This window comes from Parasteatoda tepidariorum, chromosome 6 (assembly GCF_982258835.1).
Source record: "Parasteatoda tepidariorum strain Cologne lab strain chromosome 6, Ptep-v5.0, whole genome shotgun sequence".
Classification (NCBI taxonomy): Eukaryota; Metazoa; Arthropoda; class Arachnida; order Araneae; family Theridiidae; genus Parasteatoda; species Parasteatoda tepidariorum.
Window position 1 is genome coordinate 111,484,693 of NC_141760.1, and position 17,964 is coordinate 111,502,656.

At 29.3% G+C, this 17,964-nt stretch overlaps 2 protein-coding genes across 3 annotated transcripts in view; both read left to right on the forward strand.

Annotated features, from left to right (window-relative positions):
• Positions 1 to 2,279, forward strand: part of LOC107444900 (ecdysone-induced protein 78C) — an 85,657-nt gene extending 83,378 nt beyond the window's left edge. Inside the window, exon 9 of one of the 2 annotated variants that reach the window (XM_087166466.1) lies at positions 1,543 to 1,682. The gene's annotated coding sequence lies outside the window, so the exon portion shown is untranslated. Of the gene's footprint in view, positions 1 to 1,542 lie in introns of both variants that reach the window. The other variant, XM_016059168.5, reaches the window with a different exon arrangement.
• A 14,432-nt stretch (positions 2,280 to 16,711) lies between these two features.
• LOC107449152 (protein pangolin, isoforms A/H/I/S) overlaps positions 16,712 to 17,964 on the forward strand; it is a 93,566-nt gene continuing 92,313 nt past the window's right edge. The window contains exons 1-2 of the mRNA XM_043045062.3: positions 16,712 to 16,976; positions 17,093 to 17,195. Coding sequence (XP_042900996.1) covers positions 16,836 to 16,976; positions 17,093 to 17,195 — 244 coding nt within the window. The 5' untranslated portion in view covers positions 16,712 to 16,835. The remainder of the gene's footprint in view (positions 16,977 to 17,092; positions 17,196 to 17,964) is intronic.

Sequence of the window (17,964 nt, forward strand, 5' to 3'; positions counted from 1 at the left end):
ATAATAAGCATAATCAATCTTCAGTTATTCTTTTAAGATATCAGCGCATTTATCGAATCAATGTGGGTATTTTTTTAATTATTTAATGACTAAATTGTTAATAGCTGGATTTTAACAATTTAGATTTTAATAGATTTTAATAATCATTTTATTCAGTTAACATTGCAACTTCATTTACTGTTTTTTAACTTTTGTTCAATTTTTGGTTGCTTTAAAATTTGTTCATGTTTTTCACCAAAATGTTTAGTAACATTATGTAAAGTTAATTCATAATAACATGTTTGGCTGGAAATAATTTTGTTAAAAGTTCATCATAAAAGTAATAATAACACGTTTTCTGGTCCAGTAACAAAATATAAAAACTTCCTGTAATAATTTTTCAATGTTCTTTATTTTGCCAATTTTCTTTATTTACTTTTTTTTTTAGTATACATAAAAAAAATAGCAAATCTTAATTTCTGCACTTAATTTTACAATTCGATTTCAATGGAATCATTAAAAATGGAATACAGATTAGTTTCATATGTTAACTTTTATATTCTAAATGACACTAACTTTTAACAATCTGAACTTTTTTTCTTCAAAAAACCCGAACCGGGTTTACAAAAATAGCCTGGCACTTGTTTGCTGAGCCCTGTTAATTAATACTATTATATCATTGCGTACATTATAATAAAATTATTTATTATTATTGTGTTTTTATTGATGTTTTTAGAAAGGTAAATAATTGGCATGGTCACTGGTGGCATAAGTCCTTAATTTTTCAAAAGAGTGCTTAATTTTTTCAATAAAAAGTCCTTAATTTTTGCTTTGTTAAAGGAGTGGGAACCTTGTATAGTATTTTACTTTTTATTTAAAATAAACTAAAAAAATTTTTTTTAAGAAGCAAAAAAAAAAAAAAAAATTTTTTTTCAAATCTTGCCTTTTATGTATGTTGAACAAATCAACATAGCTTAAGCTAAATAATCTTAACATTTTTAATATGAATAAGTGATTAAAATATAACATATGCAATCAATATAACAATTTAAATATATAAAATATTTTTCCTACAAAATGCATATGTTATAAAAATGAAAGCTTTATTTAGATTTTAAGTCACTCCTCTGAGAGAGAATCTCGCAAAACAGGCTTAAATTATACTTAAACACTGTATAAACTGCAAAAGTGTTAGACTTAAATGATTTAAAGCATTCTTTTGTGTTAAAATATGAAATCTCTTTAAAAAAAAAAATCATGCACAGAATGTTTTTGTTTCTCATAAAGCTTTATAAATATTTTTTTTTGTTGCTGCTGCATTAAGTTATTAGAATACTTATCCCTCTGATCTGAATCAGATCAGTTTCATTCTTTAAATACTTAGTTTAATTGTTTATTTCTGAAAAAATAATTATATTTCTGTACCTAATTAAAGCGTAAAGTTTTTTTTTCGAGATAATTGTTTGTTTATCATAAATTTTAAAGTGTACACCATCTTATGCTGTGCTTATGTTTAGATAATGTTTGTTACATTTGCTTTCTAAAAAAGATTTTTTTTTCCAGGTATATGAATGATGCCTAGCAATATTCATCCTGTAGATATCATTTACTACTTGCTGATTTCTTATTTATTTTTGACATAAAGAAATGATGACATTTTTAAATTTTTATTTTCCAATATTTTCCCTGGATGTGTTCATTTTACTGAATGCTGATGACTAATGAAAACTTTTTAAATTGTCTCTCGAGTTTCAAGGGTAAATGATTATTTCGAAAAACTGGCTTTTTTTTTTTTTTTTTTTTTTTTTTTTTTGATGGGGAAGTGTTCTACGTTGTATATACATCTAATGGCTACAACCGTAGTGAATTTATATTTTTCAAAACCATGTCTATTGTTTTTGACAAGCCTGGATGTTCAAATGTATATTAAGAATCATCAATGCACTAACATCAATTTGTTGGTGCATCAAGAAATGGGATTTTCCAAAAAATTTCCCCTCTAATCTCCGGATTTTATATACATTGCAATAAAGAGCCGTAACAGTTGGCTTTTTGATGTTAATTTGTTTTTGACATGATGAGCATCAAAAACAGGTTTAAACTGTTAAAAACTTAAAGATACAAAAATCATTATATGAAAAACTGTGCAATTTTGTAGAAAAGACTCTTTGAAAATTTTACTTATGCTTCACCACCAATATGTTTTTTTTTTTTTTTTGTCCGGTTTCTTCTGGTTCTAAATTCCCAATTAAGTATTTTTATTAGTCTTAATGCTCTCTTAAGCACTCAAAAAAAAAAAATGATGTGTGCTTCTTGACAAATGGGAAATAGGAATCAAATGAAGAAAAAAAAAATTAAAAAAATAAGTCATTTATAAAGATGAGTTTTGAATCTTGTTTATAAGCTTTTATGTAGCTAGGAATTCATAATATTGCTCATTTGTTAGTATAAAATTTCATATTTGTAAAATAGACCGGATTTTTCCCCTTTTGCTTTGACAGCTATTCTGTCATTTTAAGGTTTTGTTTCTTAATATTTTAATTTTTTGAAAAATAATATTTGAGCTTATGATATATTTGATCGATGCTTTCTTTATCCGTGCATTTGAATTTATATTACATTTTGCATTGTAACTAAAATTGTGATGTTTGAGATTTTTGATTTATTTAAAAAACATTTTTTTTTAACAGTTTAAACCTTGTTTGACTTTCATGCATCAAAAACCAGCTAACAAAAGCAAAGATATTCATATGGAAAATTTTTTGATTTCCCCAAAATTATAGTTTTAATTAATGAAATGGTAGGAACAGTTGCACAGTATGACTCAGTGGCTGAAACGTATCCAGTTTTGCAATACTATTTGCCTATTACAAAAATAATTATGTTACTCACAGCTTTTAGGCTGCTGTTGAAGAATCAAAATGGACTTTTCATCAAAGGTCATGTGATAAACTTTTTTTTTTCTCATTTAGGATGCCCTGTTTTGAGTAATAAACGCAGGAACTCTGTACATAGTATTCTTTCAAATAACTTGTGCAACACTTTGTATTTTTGTGTACTTTGTTGCATGTATGTTCTGTTAACGCAAATCAAAATAGGTACCTGTTTCTTTCAACTCTTTTTTTAATATTTTTCTACACTGTATAAAACATTTATAATTACACTTACTAATGTTTGGTGAAATAGATGTAAAGTATATGATGAGACATGTTGAGCCTGTGAGACATGATACAAAGATTTTGCCATGTTGATATTTATAAGTGTAATTTGATTTCTTTTGGAAAGATCGCGATGAATCATTTTGAAAAGCATACTTGTTATGACTGAAGCTTGTAAGGTTTTTTTTGTTGCCATGTTTATATGCAATCATATGTTTGCAAATATTTTAATTACATCATAAATGTATTATTTATTATATTATTTAAAAAAATAGCTTCATGTACTAAAACAAATTATAGCTTTATTTAATAAAAACTTCAGGACCAATACTGCACACTAGGTTGGAGAAAAAAAATTACATTTTCTAATTGCGACCAAAACTTGATCCAAACCTCTACAAAAGTACATCCTGAAATATTTTTAATTTATTTTGAGTCTATCTACCAGCACGATTTGTTAGTCCTTTTTATTATTATTACCAAAGCTAGGAAATAATTACAAATTAGAAACTGAAACTCTCTCTCTCTCTCTACATATCAATACACGCAGTGTAGGAGAATAGGTTTTATATGAAAATACTGCAGTGAGGCCGCGGCATGTTGTATGTGACTTCCCGATGTAACTCGAATGCTGGTTAGTTCCATAAAAAAGTCCTCCACGAAGGCAAATTTCACCCTATACTTGATCCATGAGTTTCCTTGTTTTCTAGATTTTGTTCTAAATTACAAAGCTATGAATTTGAATATCAGTGGTCGTAAACCCATAATTGTGTTGGTTAGTAAAATCTCCGTTATTTTATTTCTCCAATGTTGGCAGGTATGAATAGGTTAATTTTAGAAATAAATGCGCCAATGGAAGATAAATTCTAAAAAAATGAATTTTTATGCAATACAGAATACCATAAGAGTAGGTCAAACTATTTTTACTATTAAAAATTCAATAGAGAATGTTTAACATCGAAGAGCGTAGTTATATTTCTTTGTGAAGAATATTTTGTTATCTTGTGCAATAGCTTGTATAAAATTTGCATATCAATTAATAATAAATAAATGTTGGTTCTTTAATCATTGAGTTTTATCTGTTTATCTTAAACCTTTGTTAAATTTTTTAAGCAACCAATAATTTTTTTTTTAACTGTGCAGTGTTGTAGTAAAATTTGATTAGATAATGATACAAAACACAAAAGCCTTTTATTTTTGCATCTAAGTAAAAATATGAGAGATGTTTATCAATGCAGCTGCATCCGTAAAATATCATTTGATACATTAATAAATATCAATCTGGATGGTTAACTTTGTATCATTGCCATTGTTGAATTAGGTATTGAAATGATTATGCTGTGTGAAAAGAATCTGTGATGCTTATTTTCTCTGATATGATGGAACATATATATTATGTGAGATATGCAGGTGTGTGTGGAGTTATGTAAAAAAATATATTTTCTCTTTTATTCTATCTTAATATTTATTGCTTAGTGTGCATTTTGTTCTAGCTTTTAATGCAAATGCTTTGCTCAAGTGTGAATCTTTCAATTCTGCAATTTTTAGTTTTCTACTACATTCTTTTCTTATCTTATTTATTTGTTAAAAGGCTGTATTGAGTCCCTGGAATATAGGAAAGCTTAGCTATTTAGGATTTTATTGTATACTGAAGAGGTAAATAAAAAAGCATCTACGATTGACATCGAAAACTCATTGTGATTATCAATAAGTATGCATGTGTTGTTCGTTTCATAAATTATTACAATACGGTTGACGTCTAATGTAACGACTCTCATGGTCCTGTGGAGAAACAATGTTATAGCATGATTTCACTATAGTGTGAATGCACAAAAATGCCTTAAATATGATATCATGGGCTAGGATAGCCTTGTTGGCAGGGCATGTCCAAGAAGTCCTGGGTTCGATCCCCACCAGCCGAAGACTCCCAGTGTAGTACATAAAGACTGATGCATGTTAAATCTGTTGGGTCACTAAGTCCTCCAAGTTCCCATAACAAATCATGCCTCTGGGGGTACTGATCTGGGCGTTGTTGTCTTCTGGATTGGTTCAAAATAACAAGGCTACGAAGTTGACATCAGCAGACTTGTCCCACGTAAATACTTATTAAAAAAAAATACTTGACCAATTTTAAAAAACTATACTTCAATAAGAATTTGTTAACTAGCAGAAAAATTGCTGAAAACTTAAAATTTTTTTCTATAATAATATATGTCTTAAAGTACCCTTTAAAATAGTAATTCATGGGTGGAAAATGCATTTCCTAGTTTGGTACTGCCATTTCTGATAAATAACATACGTCTCGATGACTACAGAGACTTTACGAATTAAAATTAACCGCATGTTTCAGGAATGAACTATGAATGCCTTAAATGACTACCATCTAGGACAGCGTAACAACTTAGGAGTCATTGAATCAGTGATGCATTTTATTGATTGTGGTAACATGAAATGAAATAATGATTAAGTAAAAATTAAATGATTAAGTTTTGGCCATCGTGATAAAAGAAACAATGCAACACGAAAATTGTAATGAATCATTAAACTTGGTGATCAAAATGGGCTGCAGGTGGCGTAGAGCAGAACTCTTTACTTATGGCAACACTTTGCATTATTTCGCCATTAGTGACTTGAGAGTCATACAAAAAGGAAGTAGTTAGTTTCCCTCTTTATTTTCAAAAACATTAAAAGCTTCTAAGTTAGGAAACTATATTGAATTAAAAGCTACATTCCAAGAAAAATCACGTTGGAAATTTAAAAAAAATATTTGTCACAATTTAGTTTGAATAATATTAAGAAAGGGGTAAATATCATAGTACATTACTATTCAACTGAGGAGAGGGAAGGGGGCAGGGTCAAACCATGGGACCAATCTTATCCCCAGATTAGAGCCTTGCGATCACGGATAATAAGTTGCGTAGCGTTATTAAAAAGTGCTTATTTTTTATTTACATTTTTTAAAAGTGCTTAGTTTTCTATGTTTTAAATAGATTTTTTTTCCTTTGCCGCGTAGATTGTATTTCTAAATTAAAAAATATGTATTATATTTATACAATATTTATCAGGAACTAGTTATTTTATCATGATTATGCATTTTTGAATTTTACTGATTTTATGTTTTTAAATTAAGAACTTTAAATGATAGGGAAAAAAACGTTTTTGTTACTGCACAGATCCTAAATATGATTTTCTTTTGGAAAGTGATAAAAAATATTTTTTGAGTGCTTAAAAAGGTGCTTATTTTTTTGTTAAAAAATCTGGCTACGCACCCTGAATAACATTGTCTATGGAATAGTAAACATGACATAATGCTTCAGTAGTTCTAATGGGAGGGTCTTATTATAAAGCGTAGATCATGTCCGGTGTTTCTTTTTGCAATAAAAGTTTTTTCTTTGTAGGGATGTTTGTTATTAGGTGTGTATGAAATACTGGTGATATAATTACTTTTTGGTTTTGTGTCATGTCCACACGCACCTCCATTCTTTTTTGAGTATGATTCTGTAAATAGATATTTGCCTGATGAGAGAAGACATTGTTATGAAAGTTGATACCTGAAATATATCTATATATTTTTGAATATTGTATTAAGTCTGGGTGGCTGAATTGTTACTAATTGTTTCCAGATTATATATATATTGTAGCAAATTTAAATCACTTTTTATTTATTTATATTTTTTTTTTTACCCTTTAATGCTCTTAGGACTGCTTGGTGTCTGCCCTTTTCTAATACTTAGTATAAAAAGAAATTGTTTTGCAAATAGAAGAATAATTACTGTAAGAATAAGCATTCTTTGTTTAGTTTTAAAAACTAGTTTTTTTTTGTGGTAAAGGATCAGTTTTTTTTTCTTCTCTCCTATACCTAAGTTTTTTCCACTTTTATAAATTCACTATGCTTTTAACAAACTAAATCATTGTATTACCAGGGTTGCCACTCCACTGGGAAAACCTGGAAAATACAGGGAATTTAAAAATCACCTAAATTAACAGGGAAAAATAAAGGGAATTTTTTTTTTGTACAAACTGAGAAAATGCAGGGAATTTCGTCTTTTAAGAATTGGTGACCACTCAAAGCGTAATCTGTCTGATACTTAAAGATAATATTTCAACAATACTGAACTATTTCATTTACTTATAACATCATTTAAGTATGTTCAGCTTTTCCTTTTTTTTCCCTCATGTTTTCCAGCAATTAAAACTAGTATAATAATGTATATAACTCACATCATAATATATATATATGAGCCCTGTATAGCTCATACAAGAAATTGTTTCCTTTTAATATATATTGTGTATAATATGTACAGGGAAAATACAGGTAATTTTTTTTTTTCCTGATTTGGGTGGCAACCCTGATTTACTTAACCATTTCCCTTTTTGGTTGGAAAGAGTTTTTTTTAATCAAAAGAATAGGATATAATAAATAAAAGCTGTTATGTGATTGTTAATGAAATGTGTCTGTTAGGATGCTCTTTTAAAGAAGATAAAAAAATGCTGATTATTTTGAGATGAGATGTTTGTAGTGAAAGAAAAGTATTAAAAAGTCAGAGCCTTTTACACTGCCAGATGTATCATGTGATGAATGGCCTGGCTGCATTTCATTTTGAATCTTGGAGTTTTTTTTTTTTTTTTTTTTCTGCTGCTTTAATAAATCAAAATTTCTACATTTTATTGCTTTTCTTCATTTTGTCACTCCTGGAGGATTATACCATTGTGCAATTTTCAAAATAAAAGTTTATTTTCTAAGTACTTAAGCAGATTTTTTTTCTTCCAAATATGTACTGCAGTCTTGCCTTGGTTTTCATTACTTTCATGTTATTAGAAAGCAGGGTTCCTGTTTTTTTTTTTTTAAATCAGATGTTTTTGATTTTTATTCAAATACACTGTAATAACTCTAAGAAACTTAATGATTAAAAAACTTTATAAATGTTTAATCAAAATTAAATTAATATTAAAACTATATTATAACAATATTTTAGAAACTCTTAACTACCTAAAACAATTTTTTATTATAATACATAGCTTTGAATGCGTTGCAACCATTTTGAAACAAATGCATGATTGAAATTTGAAGGCTAGATGAAATAGAGAATTTAAACCCTATTTTTGACATATTATGGTAATTTCTTTTTAAGATAACCTAAAGCTCTAGAGATATACATTTTCCACCAATAAAATATAATGTAGATTTTAATTCCGTGCTTTCTTAATCAAAAGGTAGAATTTTAATTAACACTATTTGTATTTTTTGTGTGAAAAATTTCATGTTTAAGAATTGATTTCTACAGCTATGCAAGTCTATATTAAGACAGCATTAAATGTTTACTTTAATCTGTACTTTCAATCTCAAGAATCAATAGTGTAATTTCAAATGTGTTGGAATTTAATACACACCAAAAAAGTAATTTCGTTAACTAAAATTAATTAATGCAGCAATTTGTTTAAAATAAATTTTAAAACTGAGAAAAGAAAATAATAAAAGTATCAATAATTTAAAACACTGTTTTTTAACTTTTTAAATCAATATATATGTATATAAATCAGTTGATTTAAATCGATGATTTTTTAAAAAAAAAATCATTTGATTTTAATCTTTTGATCATAGCGATAAATTTCAGAAATAGTTGCTTATATACTGTACATATAAATGGCACCATATCTCCCCCTAATATTTACCTAAAATATTCAAACTCGGTCGGGTATATCATAGCATACTGTACTACCAAAACAAAAATAATTATAAACAAATTTGGGGGACCACAAGTGGCGCGATATTTAAATTAGCATGTATATATTTCTAATTGTGTTAATAGCGTTACAATGCAGAAATTTTGTAGATATAAATAGCCCAATATATCCCCTTAGTATAAGCCTATAGTGTTTAGACTGTTATACTTCCATACTACAAGAAATAATTTTTTGCAAACCCACCTGCCTTATTGGCTACCAATTGTTATTTGAGAGGAATGACTGCTAGCAGAGCATCAGTTGCACTGCAGAGATTTCTTCAGTGTAGCATAATAACGTTCCTTCTTTAATGTGGTTAGAAAAAAAAACATGTGAGTCATACTTCTCTCATTTTGAGTAGAAGGTCAAATCTACATGTATCTGAAACCATCTGGACATAATATAATGCCATCTTCTGGCAGAAATTTTATTTTTTAAAACGTTCCAGGACACTGGCACAAATGAGTGACGGCCGGGGGGTGAACGAGAAAACGCTCTGGCACACCGGTGTGTGGGCCAGGAATTGAGTTCGTTTCTTGCTGGCACGTATATGTGACAGTCGGCGTGAAAGGATTAATAAATAGTAACCTGAAAATATCCAACCCGTTAGAGGGCGTCCCGCAGTGGACTGATCGTTAAGACTCGGTTCCCAGCAGATCACCGAAGTCAAGCAGCACTGGCTGCGGTTAGTGTGCGGGTGGGTGACCACTTGGATCAGTCTGCGTAGGGACCGAGGGTGGGCGGTATTGGTCCTCGTTAAACTGTGCTACCGTAAAGTGCTCGACTTCGCGCTCAGGTCGTCGGGCTATCGAAGCGGGGGTGCCATCCCCTCCGCAGAGGATCAAAATTGTGATGGCATGTCTTCGGATCATCCTCCGGGATGTTTCCCAGACCGTCGCCAATAGCCCATTGTGCAGCTCTAGTGCGACGTAAATTAACAACAACAACCGTTAGAGGGCATATTCAAGCCAAAGAATATATATTCTTTGTTCAAGTGTTGCGATCGAGAATAGAAAAATTAAGTGGCACAATATTTTAGTATGTATGAATATGTTTAAGTGCGTATGCGCGGACAAGTACTAATACTTAGAATTAGGCAGCAAAAACACAATTTCAGCGTAGACGACTTTTATCCAAATTCAAACATTTACGTGATCGTCCGCATTTATGGAACTTCAAAAGCTGTGAGACTCTACTGAGATTTTTGAAAAAAGCATAAGTGTTGACAAATAATGGAGTTACGTCGAAGAAATTTCAGAACTATGATTTTTTATGACTTACAACAAAGTTTGACTCAGAATACGAATAGAACGATAGAATGAAATCGATGTTTGGTAGTGAAGTACCATCAAAGGCAACGATTTAAAGAATTCTGGTGTAGTTAATTAATTATGGTTGCTGGCAACTGGTTTAAAGAATTCTCCCGCCGTCATCATAAGAACCTCAGTGAGGATGCATAAGAGGCCGAAGACTCCCTGTGTAGTAAATGGTGATCAATGCACGTTAAATCTCTCGAGTCACTAAGTCCTCCATGTTCCCATAACAAATCATACCTCTGGGGGTACTGATCCATTAGTTTCCTTGTCTTCTGGATTGGTTCAAAATTACAAGGCTACGGAGTTGAACATTAGTGGTCGTTAACATGGAGCTAGGAGTAAGTGGAGAGGACACTCCCATTGGCCCACTCCTTTCAAGGTGAAGCAACCGCGAGAGTTCTCCGCCATCTTACTTGCTGCGTCGCTGTGCGCTCATACTTCTTTCTATTTCTAGTTAATCCATACTTTTTAACGAAGCTTGGAGGGCGGTTTTGAAGGGTTCTTAATTTGATATATAGTGTCGAGTTTAGTCTTTTAAGTTAAATAAGAGATCCATCCATCCAAGCTTTCTCCATTTTTATTTAGCCGTTAGAATTTTCGTATTTCTAACTTTTAGAAAAAACATTTCAACTTGACAGAATTTTTAAAACAAATGGAATTCTTGGTAAAGTTAATATTAGGTCAAGTTGATAAAAAAGTTTATTATCTAGAAATTTAAAATTTATATTACTCTGATAGTTTTAATTCATAGGTTCATAAAGTCAGGTAACTAATTATTTTAAGAAAAGACAAGAAAAAAAAAATTAGGTAGTTATGAATGTGTTGCATCCATGGAGCTAACTCCAAGCTGAATATAGAAATAAATTGAATACCACAATATTGAAAGATGTTTATTGTTAAAGAATGATTTCAGAAAATGAAATACATAAATTTATACAAATTTCTCTTGCTAAAAATAAATCTATACATATGAAGACTTTGAGAGTTTTAAGAATACTTAAATAGGACATTTTTAATTGCATACAAATTAAATCAATTTAAAAAAAAATATGTCAAAATGTTTATTTAAAAAAAGGAAAAATATGTTACAGATTAATAAAATATTATCACAGTATTCTAGTGATTATTCAAAAAAAGGAAAAATATGTTACAGATTAATAAAATATTATCACAGTATTCTAGTGATTATTCAAAAAAAAAAAAATTCTTAAACCTTAGCAAAGGCACATTGAAAAATCTAGAAACAGATCCTTAAATATATACATATATTTTGTTTATAAATTGAATATAGCTGTTCTCAAAATTATTAAATTTGAAAGAAAAAAAAATTAACTTAGGGATTAGAAAATTCTATGTATAAAAAAAAACAATAATAATATATATAAATAAACAATAATAATGTATATATATATACATTGAGAGAGAAACATGTTCAATTCTTTCAATGAAGGTATGTACATTTAATGTATAGAACAAAAAGCAACTAACAATTTCCTTAGAGGGGTGCATTGAACTTTATAAATCCAGAAAAAGATTCTTAAATGTAGAGAAAAACACATTTAATGTTTTCAATGAAGGTATACAACAAAATCATTTAGAAAAAAAAAGTACTTTAACTTGGAGAATTTTTAAAACAAAAGTAGATCTATTTCATTTTACAATCGCTATGTATTTATCAATACAACTTAAAAAATATAATTAAATTTATTAAGAATTGTAAAATTTCAACCACCCTGAGAGTTTTATAAGTTCAAACTTAATAATTATTATACTAGTGAAGGTAGATAAACTTATTACGTTAAGAAAAATTAGAATTTAAAGTACAAGCTCTGAGCGGTTATGAATATGTCACATCCATCGAGCTAACTCATAGCTCAATATAGAAAATAAAATTGAATACCACAATGTTGAAAGATGTTTCTTGTTAAAAAAAGAATTTCAGAAAGTGCAATACATAATTTATGTTCATTTCTCTTGCTAAAAATTAGTCTATACAAATCCATATTAATATACCTAAATAATTTATACTATGAAAATTTTATGAATACTTAAAATATGACATTTTTAATTGCTTACTAGGTAAATTAGTTAAAAAAATTTTGTCAAAATATTTCTTAAAAACAAATAAAAATTAGAGATTGAGAAAATATTATCACAGTATTCTAGTGACTAACTCAAAATATCTTAGCCCTGAGAGCAATAAACAATTTCTTTAAAAAGGTTTAACTTCACAAATCCTTAAATATATACTATATATATATATATATATATATATATATATATATATATATATATATATATATATATATATTCTCTATAAATAGGAAATTGATTATTGCTAAATTTAAATAAATCACTTTGATTTAAGAAAGGACTTTGTTTAGGGATTAGAAAACCCTACGCTTTAATAAAAATTATTATTTTTTATTTTTTAGGAGAAATACATTAAATGAAGGTATAGAACAAAAACTATCAATACCTTAACATTAAGCCAAAACTACATCACTATAAAGCTTAGAATAAATGTATATATATAATCATGGAGTACTTTATTATTATCTAATATTAGATGCAATCACGTGTATATAATATTAGATTTTTAATAAATTTAAATTTTTTTTATCTATTTCATATTTGGAATGCAATGGGATACTTCCTGGTTTTAAAAAATATCAATTTAATCAAAAATATTAATTAAAAAATATCAATTTTCAGATGAATAACTTCGACAGAAAGAAATAAAACTACAGCTGAAATTTTTATAAAGTAACATAAAACCTTAAGATGCAAGAAGTCATAATTAAAATAATAAGAAGTCCAAGAAAAAATAATAAGACAAAGTAAGACTACTCGAATAACGAATAAAATAAAAATGATAATGATTGTCCGAACATACGACAATTCAAGCATAAACGAGCTACAACTGCCAATGTTTTGAAGTATGTAAGATGGCCGACGGTTAATTTCGCGGTTAACATTGCCGAGCTTTCGGCTTCACGAATTTCTGCTAGTGTCTCCTCCATCTACTCCTAGCTCCATGGTCGTAAACCCAAAATCGGGTCCACCGTTCAACGACGGATATAAAATAAAATTAAATTTCTTTCTTAAATAACATCCTATAATTTTCAAACTCTTTCAGATACTATAATATTATAATATGCTATATGCTACCATACTGGAGCAAATAATTATAGACAAATTAGGAGAACAGAATGTTCAATGTAACCTCACCGCTCATATCTCGACTCCTGAATCTCGACTCCTGACTTATAACAAAACTTTATATAAGTAATTTCTGTGGTTTACCAATGGAACCATATTGTGCCACATTATGGGAACCATAATTTGTTTAAAATTATTTCATTTGGTATGGTAGTACAGTATATTAGAATATCTGACTGAGTTTAAAATTATAGGTTAATATAAAGGGGAGATATGGGGCCATATAGATACAGTATATACAATGCAGTACATACAACTGTACATTAGATATAGTAAATATCACAATTTCTATATTTTAAAGCTAACGTACGCACCTACACGTATATACATAGATACTTACATATTGTGCCACAATATGTATGTATATACGTATATATACAATATGTATATTGTGCCAGATTGCCCCTTAATTTGTTTACAATTATTTCCTTTGGTATGATGTTAAAGTTTATTATAATCTAACATCTGACCAAGTTTTAAAATTATAGATTATTAATAAGGGGATTTATGAGGCAATATATATATTTAAACTAGGCCACATATATGTACATGTATTTGACATTTGTTTAAATTTCTCAAGAAATACTTGCAGGATTATTTTGTATATTCAGAGATGTTTAGTTCATGTGATTTTTCATATTTTGAAATAAAATCAAGCAATAAACTTGTCCCGCAGTGGACTGATCATTAAGACACGGTTCCCAGCAGATTACCGAAGTCAAGCATCACTGGCTACGGTCAGTGTGCGGGTGGGTGACCATTTGGATCAGTCTGCGTAGGGACCGAGGGTGGGCGGTATTGGTCCTCGTTAAACTGTGCTACCGTAAAGTGCTCGACTTCGCGCGCAGGTCGTCGGGCTACCGAAGCGGGGGTGCCATCCCCTCCGCAGAGGATCAAAATTGTGATGGCATGTCTTCGGATCATCCTCCGGGATGTTTCCCAGACCGTCGCCAATAGCCCATTGTGCAGCTCTAGTGCGACGTAAATTAACAACAACAACAAGCCCATTGTGCAGCTCTAGTGCGACGTAAATTAACAACAACAACAAGCAATAAGCTTGTAATTTGTATCGATTATTTTAGTTGTTATCTTTATTACTCGTAACTGCATAAAGTTTCGTAAACCTGGAGTAAATATTTATGGAAATATGAACATTTTGTATAAAAAAATTCGTTTTTTAGGACTCTTTCATGTCAATTTTACTTTTTGTGTAACATAACTCGATCTTTTAGGTAACATAACTTTTACTTTTTGCTTAACATAACTCGATCTTTTAGAAACGTAACTTTTACTCTTTGAGTAACATAACTTGATCTTTTAGGTAACATGACTTCTAGTTTTTGCGTAACATAACTCGAGAACCTTTGAAGCGAATTGAAAATTGTTGCGCATATTTATTTATAAAATTAGTTTATCCTAGGATATTTAATAATACTGCGAAAAATAATTTCCAAAGTAATTTTTAAGTCAAAAGTAAAAATAAGTAATTGAGTAAGTAAATGCAAAAAGTAATTCTTAATAATTATTAATTATTATTTTTACTTAATTTAATAAAAGTCAAGAACTTTTAATTGTTAGGATACAAATTTTTACATAATTTAAAATAATTTAATTTTACAATGCAAAATACAAAATTTAATATGAATCCATTGTTCTTGAAAAATTTAAATTTTAATATGTGATTTTTTTCGTGTTTAACACCAAGCATAGTTTTTTTAAATTTATTTATTATTATTTTTTTTTACTGGCGAGCACTTGGGTCTACTTCCCATTGGCCTCAGAAATGCCAGAATTACACGTCTTACAACCACAAACCCATTTATAGGGCGGGTTACATTCGCACAATCAGACAGAAGAAAGGATATAGAACATACAGAGAGAGAAAGTTACATCCATGCCTACGGTGGGATTCGAACCCGCAACCACTGGCCCCGTGGTCCACACTTGTTTTAAAAAGACTGAGGATGTATTCCCGGCCATTTTAAAGTTAAAAACAGTAATCTTAAGAATTAGGTTCTTAACACTGTTTTACACTATCCGCGTTTTGGATTTGACGTCTTCATTTGACGTGTTTGTTTACGGCCAAATGGAAGATTATAAAGGGTATTCCGACAACTGTTTGTTGCCAAGTGCACTTGAATCCTAGTTCTACTAAGAAAAAAAAAATAATAATAATATGCACACACACTGAGACCGTCACTTGTCTCTTTTGACAACTGAAATTTATTGAATTAAAAGACTTAGCAAAACAAATTAATGTTTTATAGATAAAATAAAAGTTTTTTCCCATTAATTTAAAATTTTTTCAAAAATTTTGCTCGTTCTTCTCATTTATTCAGCCCTCTTTTTAATAACTTCCCTAAAGAAATTAAAACTCGGCAGCGATTTATTTTTTTGAAAATAAATTGAAATGTTCGGAAACAATGATAAAATTACACAATATACCAGAACAACGTGAAATTTACAACATAAATAATTAATAAATAAAATATTTGTCTCGCCGCTCTAGTAATAATTTACAAAAAATGAATAGCTTGTATTACGTAAAACAGTAGCGCAAAATAGATATTATTGTCGAAAATTTTTGTTCTCTTATTTAATTTATTACATTTAACTGAGTTTGAAAAAGTAAAAGTTTTATTAAATATTAATATTTTAAAGGAATTTTTATAAAGCACGAAACAATTGAGCTTAAAACGTTTTTTTTAAAATATTTTATTTAAATAACCATACAATTTTACATCCTATTGTACTATTTCACAAACTGTAAAAAAAATGATGATTTAGGAAAAAAATTGGGGCCTTTACAATTTATTAAATAATAAAAATCTGCATATTTCATCAATAAAAATAAATAAATAAATAAATAAATAATCGAAAAAGAAATGATCAAACAAATTTTTGCACTCCTTAATTTCTATTTAATAAAATTTTTTTTAAGGGATAAAGCATTACGGAAATTTTTGATGTTATCCATGTAATTGCCTATATTGAGAAATGACAGATAAATAAAAAAATAAAAAAAAGAAAGAAACGTATTTTATCTAAAATTATATTAATCATAATAACACTTACAACCCCTAATTTGTATTTAATTATAAAATATAAGGAAAATATTGTGGAAGTTGTTGATGTTACAAATTTAGCTATATTTAAAGTTTTTATTCATATTAATTATTATTATTATTTTATATCACCGACGGAAGTTCCACAATAAACATCCTCGAAATAAAAGTAGCAAAAAAGCGCTAAACCGAGAAAAAAAATAATATTGGCGAAGAAACTGTAAAGAGTACGGCAACCTCGTCTTCTGATTTGTCCGAAAGTTCGGCAGCTTAGTGGGCCGGCTTTCTGTCGGCGGAGATAAGTGTGTGATGTTTGTTGTGAATAGGTTTTGTGTTAAGGAATTTTGCATAAAAATTTCTATAAGAGAAAAATGCCGCATGTGAATCACTCCCCTATAGACCCTGATGATGAAATTAAAGTCTATCAGGTGGAAGGGGAGGATGAAGAAGAACAAAAATCGTCTGTTGAAAATCTTACGGAGGTCAAAAGTAGCCTCGTTACTGAAGGAGAGGTAGGGGCGTGTGATCTTGTTGTGTGGAATCTTTTTTTTTCTTTCTATTCGAATGCGTCTGTTTCATGGACGATCTTCCATCCGATTTGAAACAATGAAATTGTTCTATTTTTCAGGAAAAGGCCATTGTACAAATTCCTCATCCGAGCTATATACCTCCAAAAAGTATTCCACCAGACAGGCCGCTGGACGATCGGAGCTCTTTGCTGCCGCCGCCGGGTAAGTTAAATGTTTTCATTTTTGCTCAATGACCTTGACAGGATTATACATTTTTTTTTATGAGGGTCGTCTTATAATACCACATGTTCCATAGTTTTTTTTTTAGTATAATCTCATTTACTTTGAAGTGAGTTCTTGTCATTTAGTTAAGTTATATATTAGAAACGAAGGGGACGGCATGGTCTTTTGTTGATGTTTTCATTTAAGTGTGGGGGTGGGCAGCTTTGGAATTTTCTCATCCTACAGCTATTTTATAAAACGAAATTTTTGCCTTGCGACAGCTTATCTGCTCGTCTCAACACTCAAGAAAAAAATTACGATTAAAAATATTGTTTTAATAGAGTACGTCGATTGAAACAATAAAATTATCCAGGCCTTATTTATCTTAAGACTAGTGGGGCCTAGGGCTAACATTTCGGCGTGCTGCGGGCCCATCTTTTTTCAACTTTTCCTTAAAAATCGTTGATTGGAATTTTGAGTTAAAAAAAATTGAAGTAAATATACTCTCAAATTTGTTAATATATCAAATTTACCTTTGTTATAAATAATAAATTTCTTATAAATAAACATTTTAAATATGTAAATTTTTGGTTTAAAGTTGTAACCAATGGGCACATTTCCACACTTGTGCCCTCCAGATTTCTTAATCAGGCTCTGAATATTATTTTAAAATAGAATTAACTGAAATCTTCAAATTGTCTACCCTTAAAAAAAAGAGACGTTTAAATATTTATTTTTTATTTGATCAAGCGTAATAGTCAGTTGTATC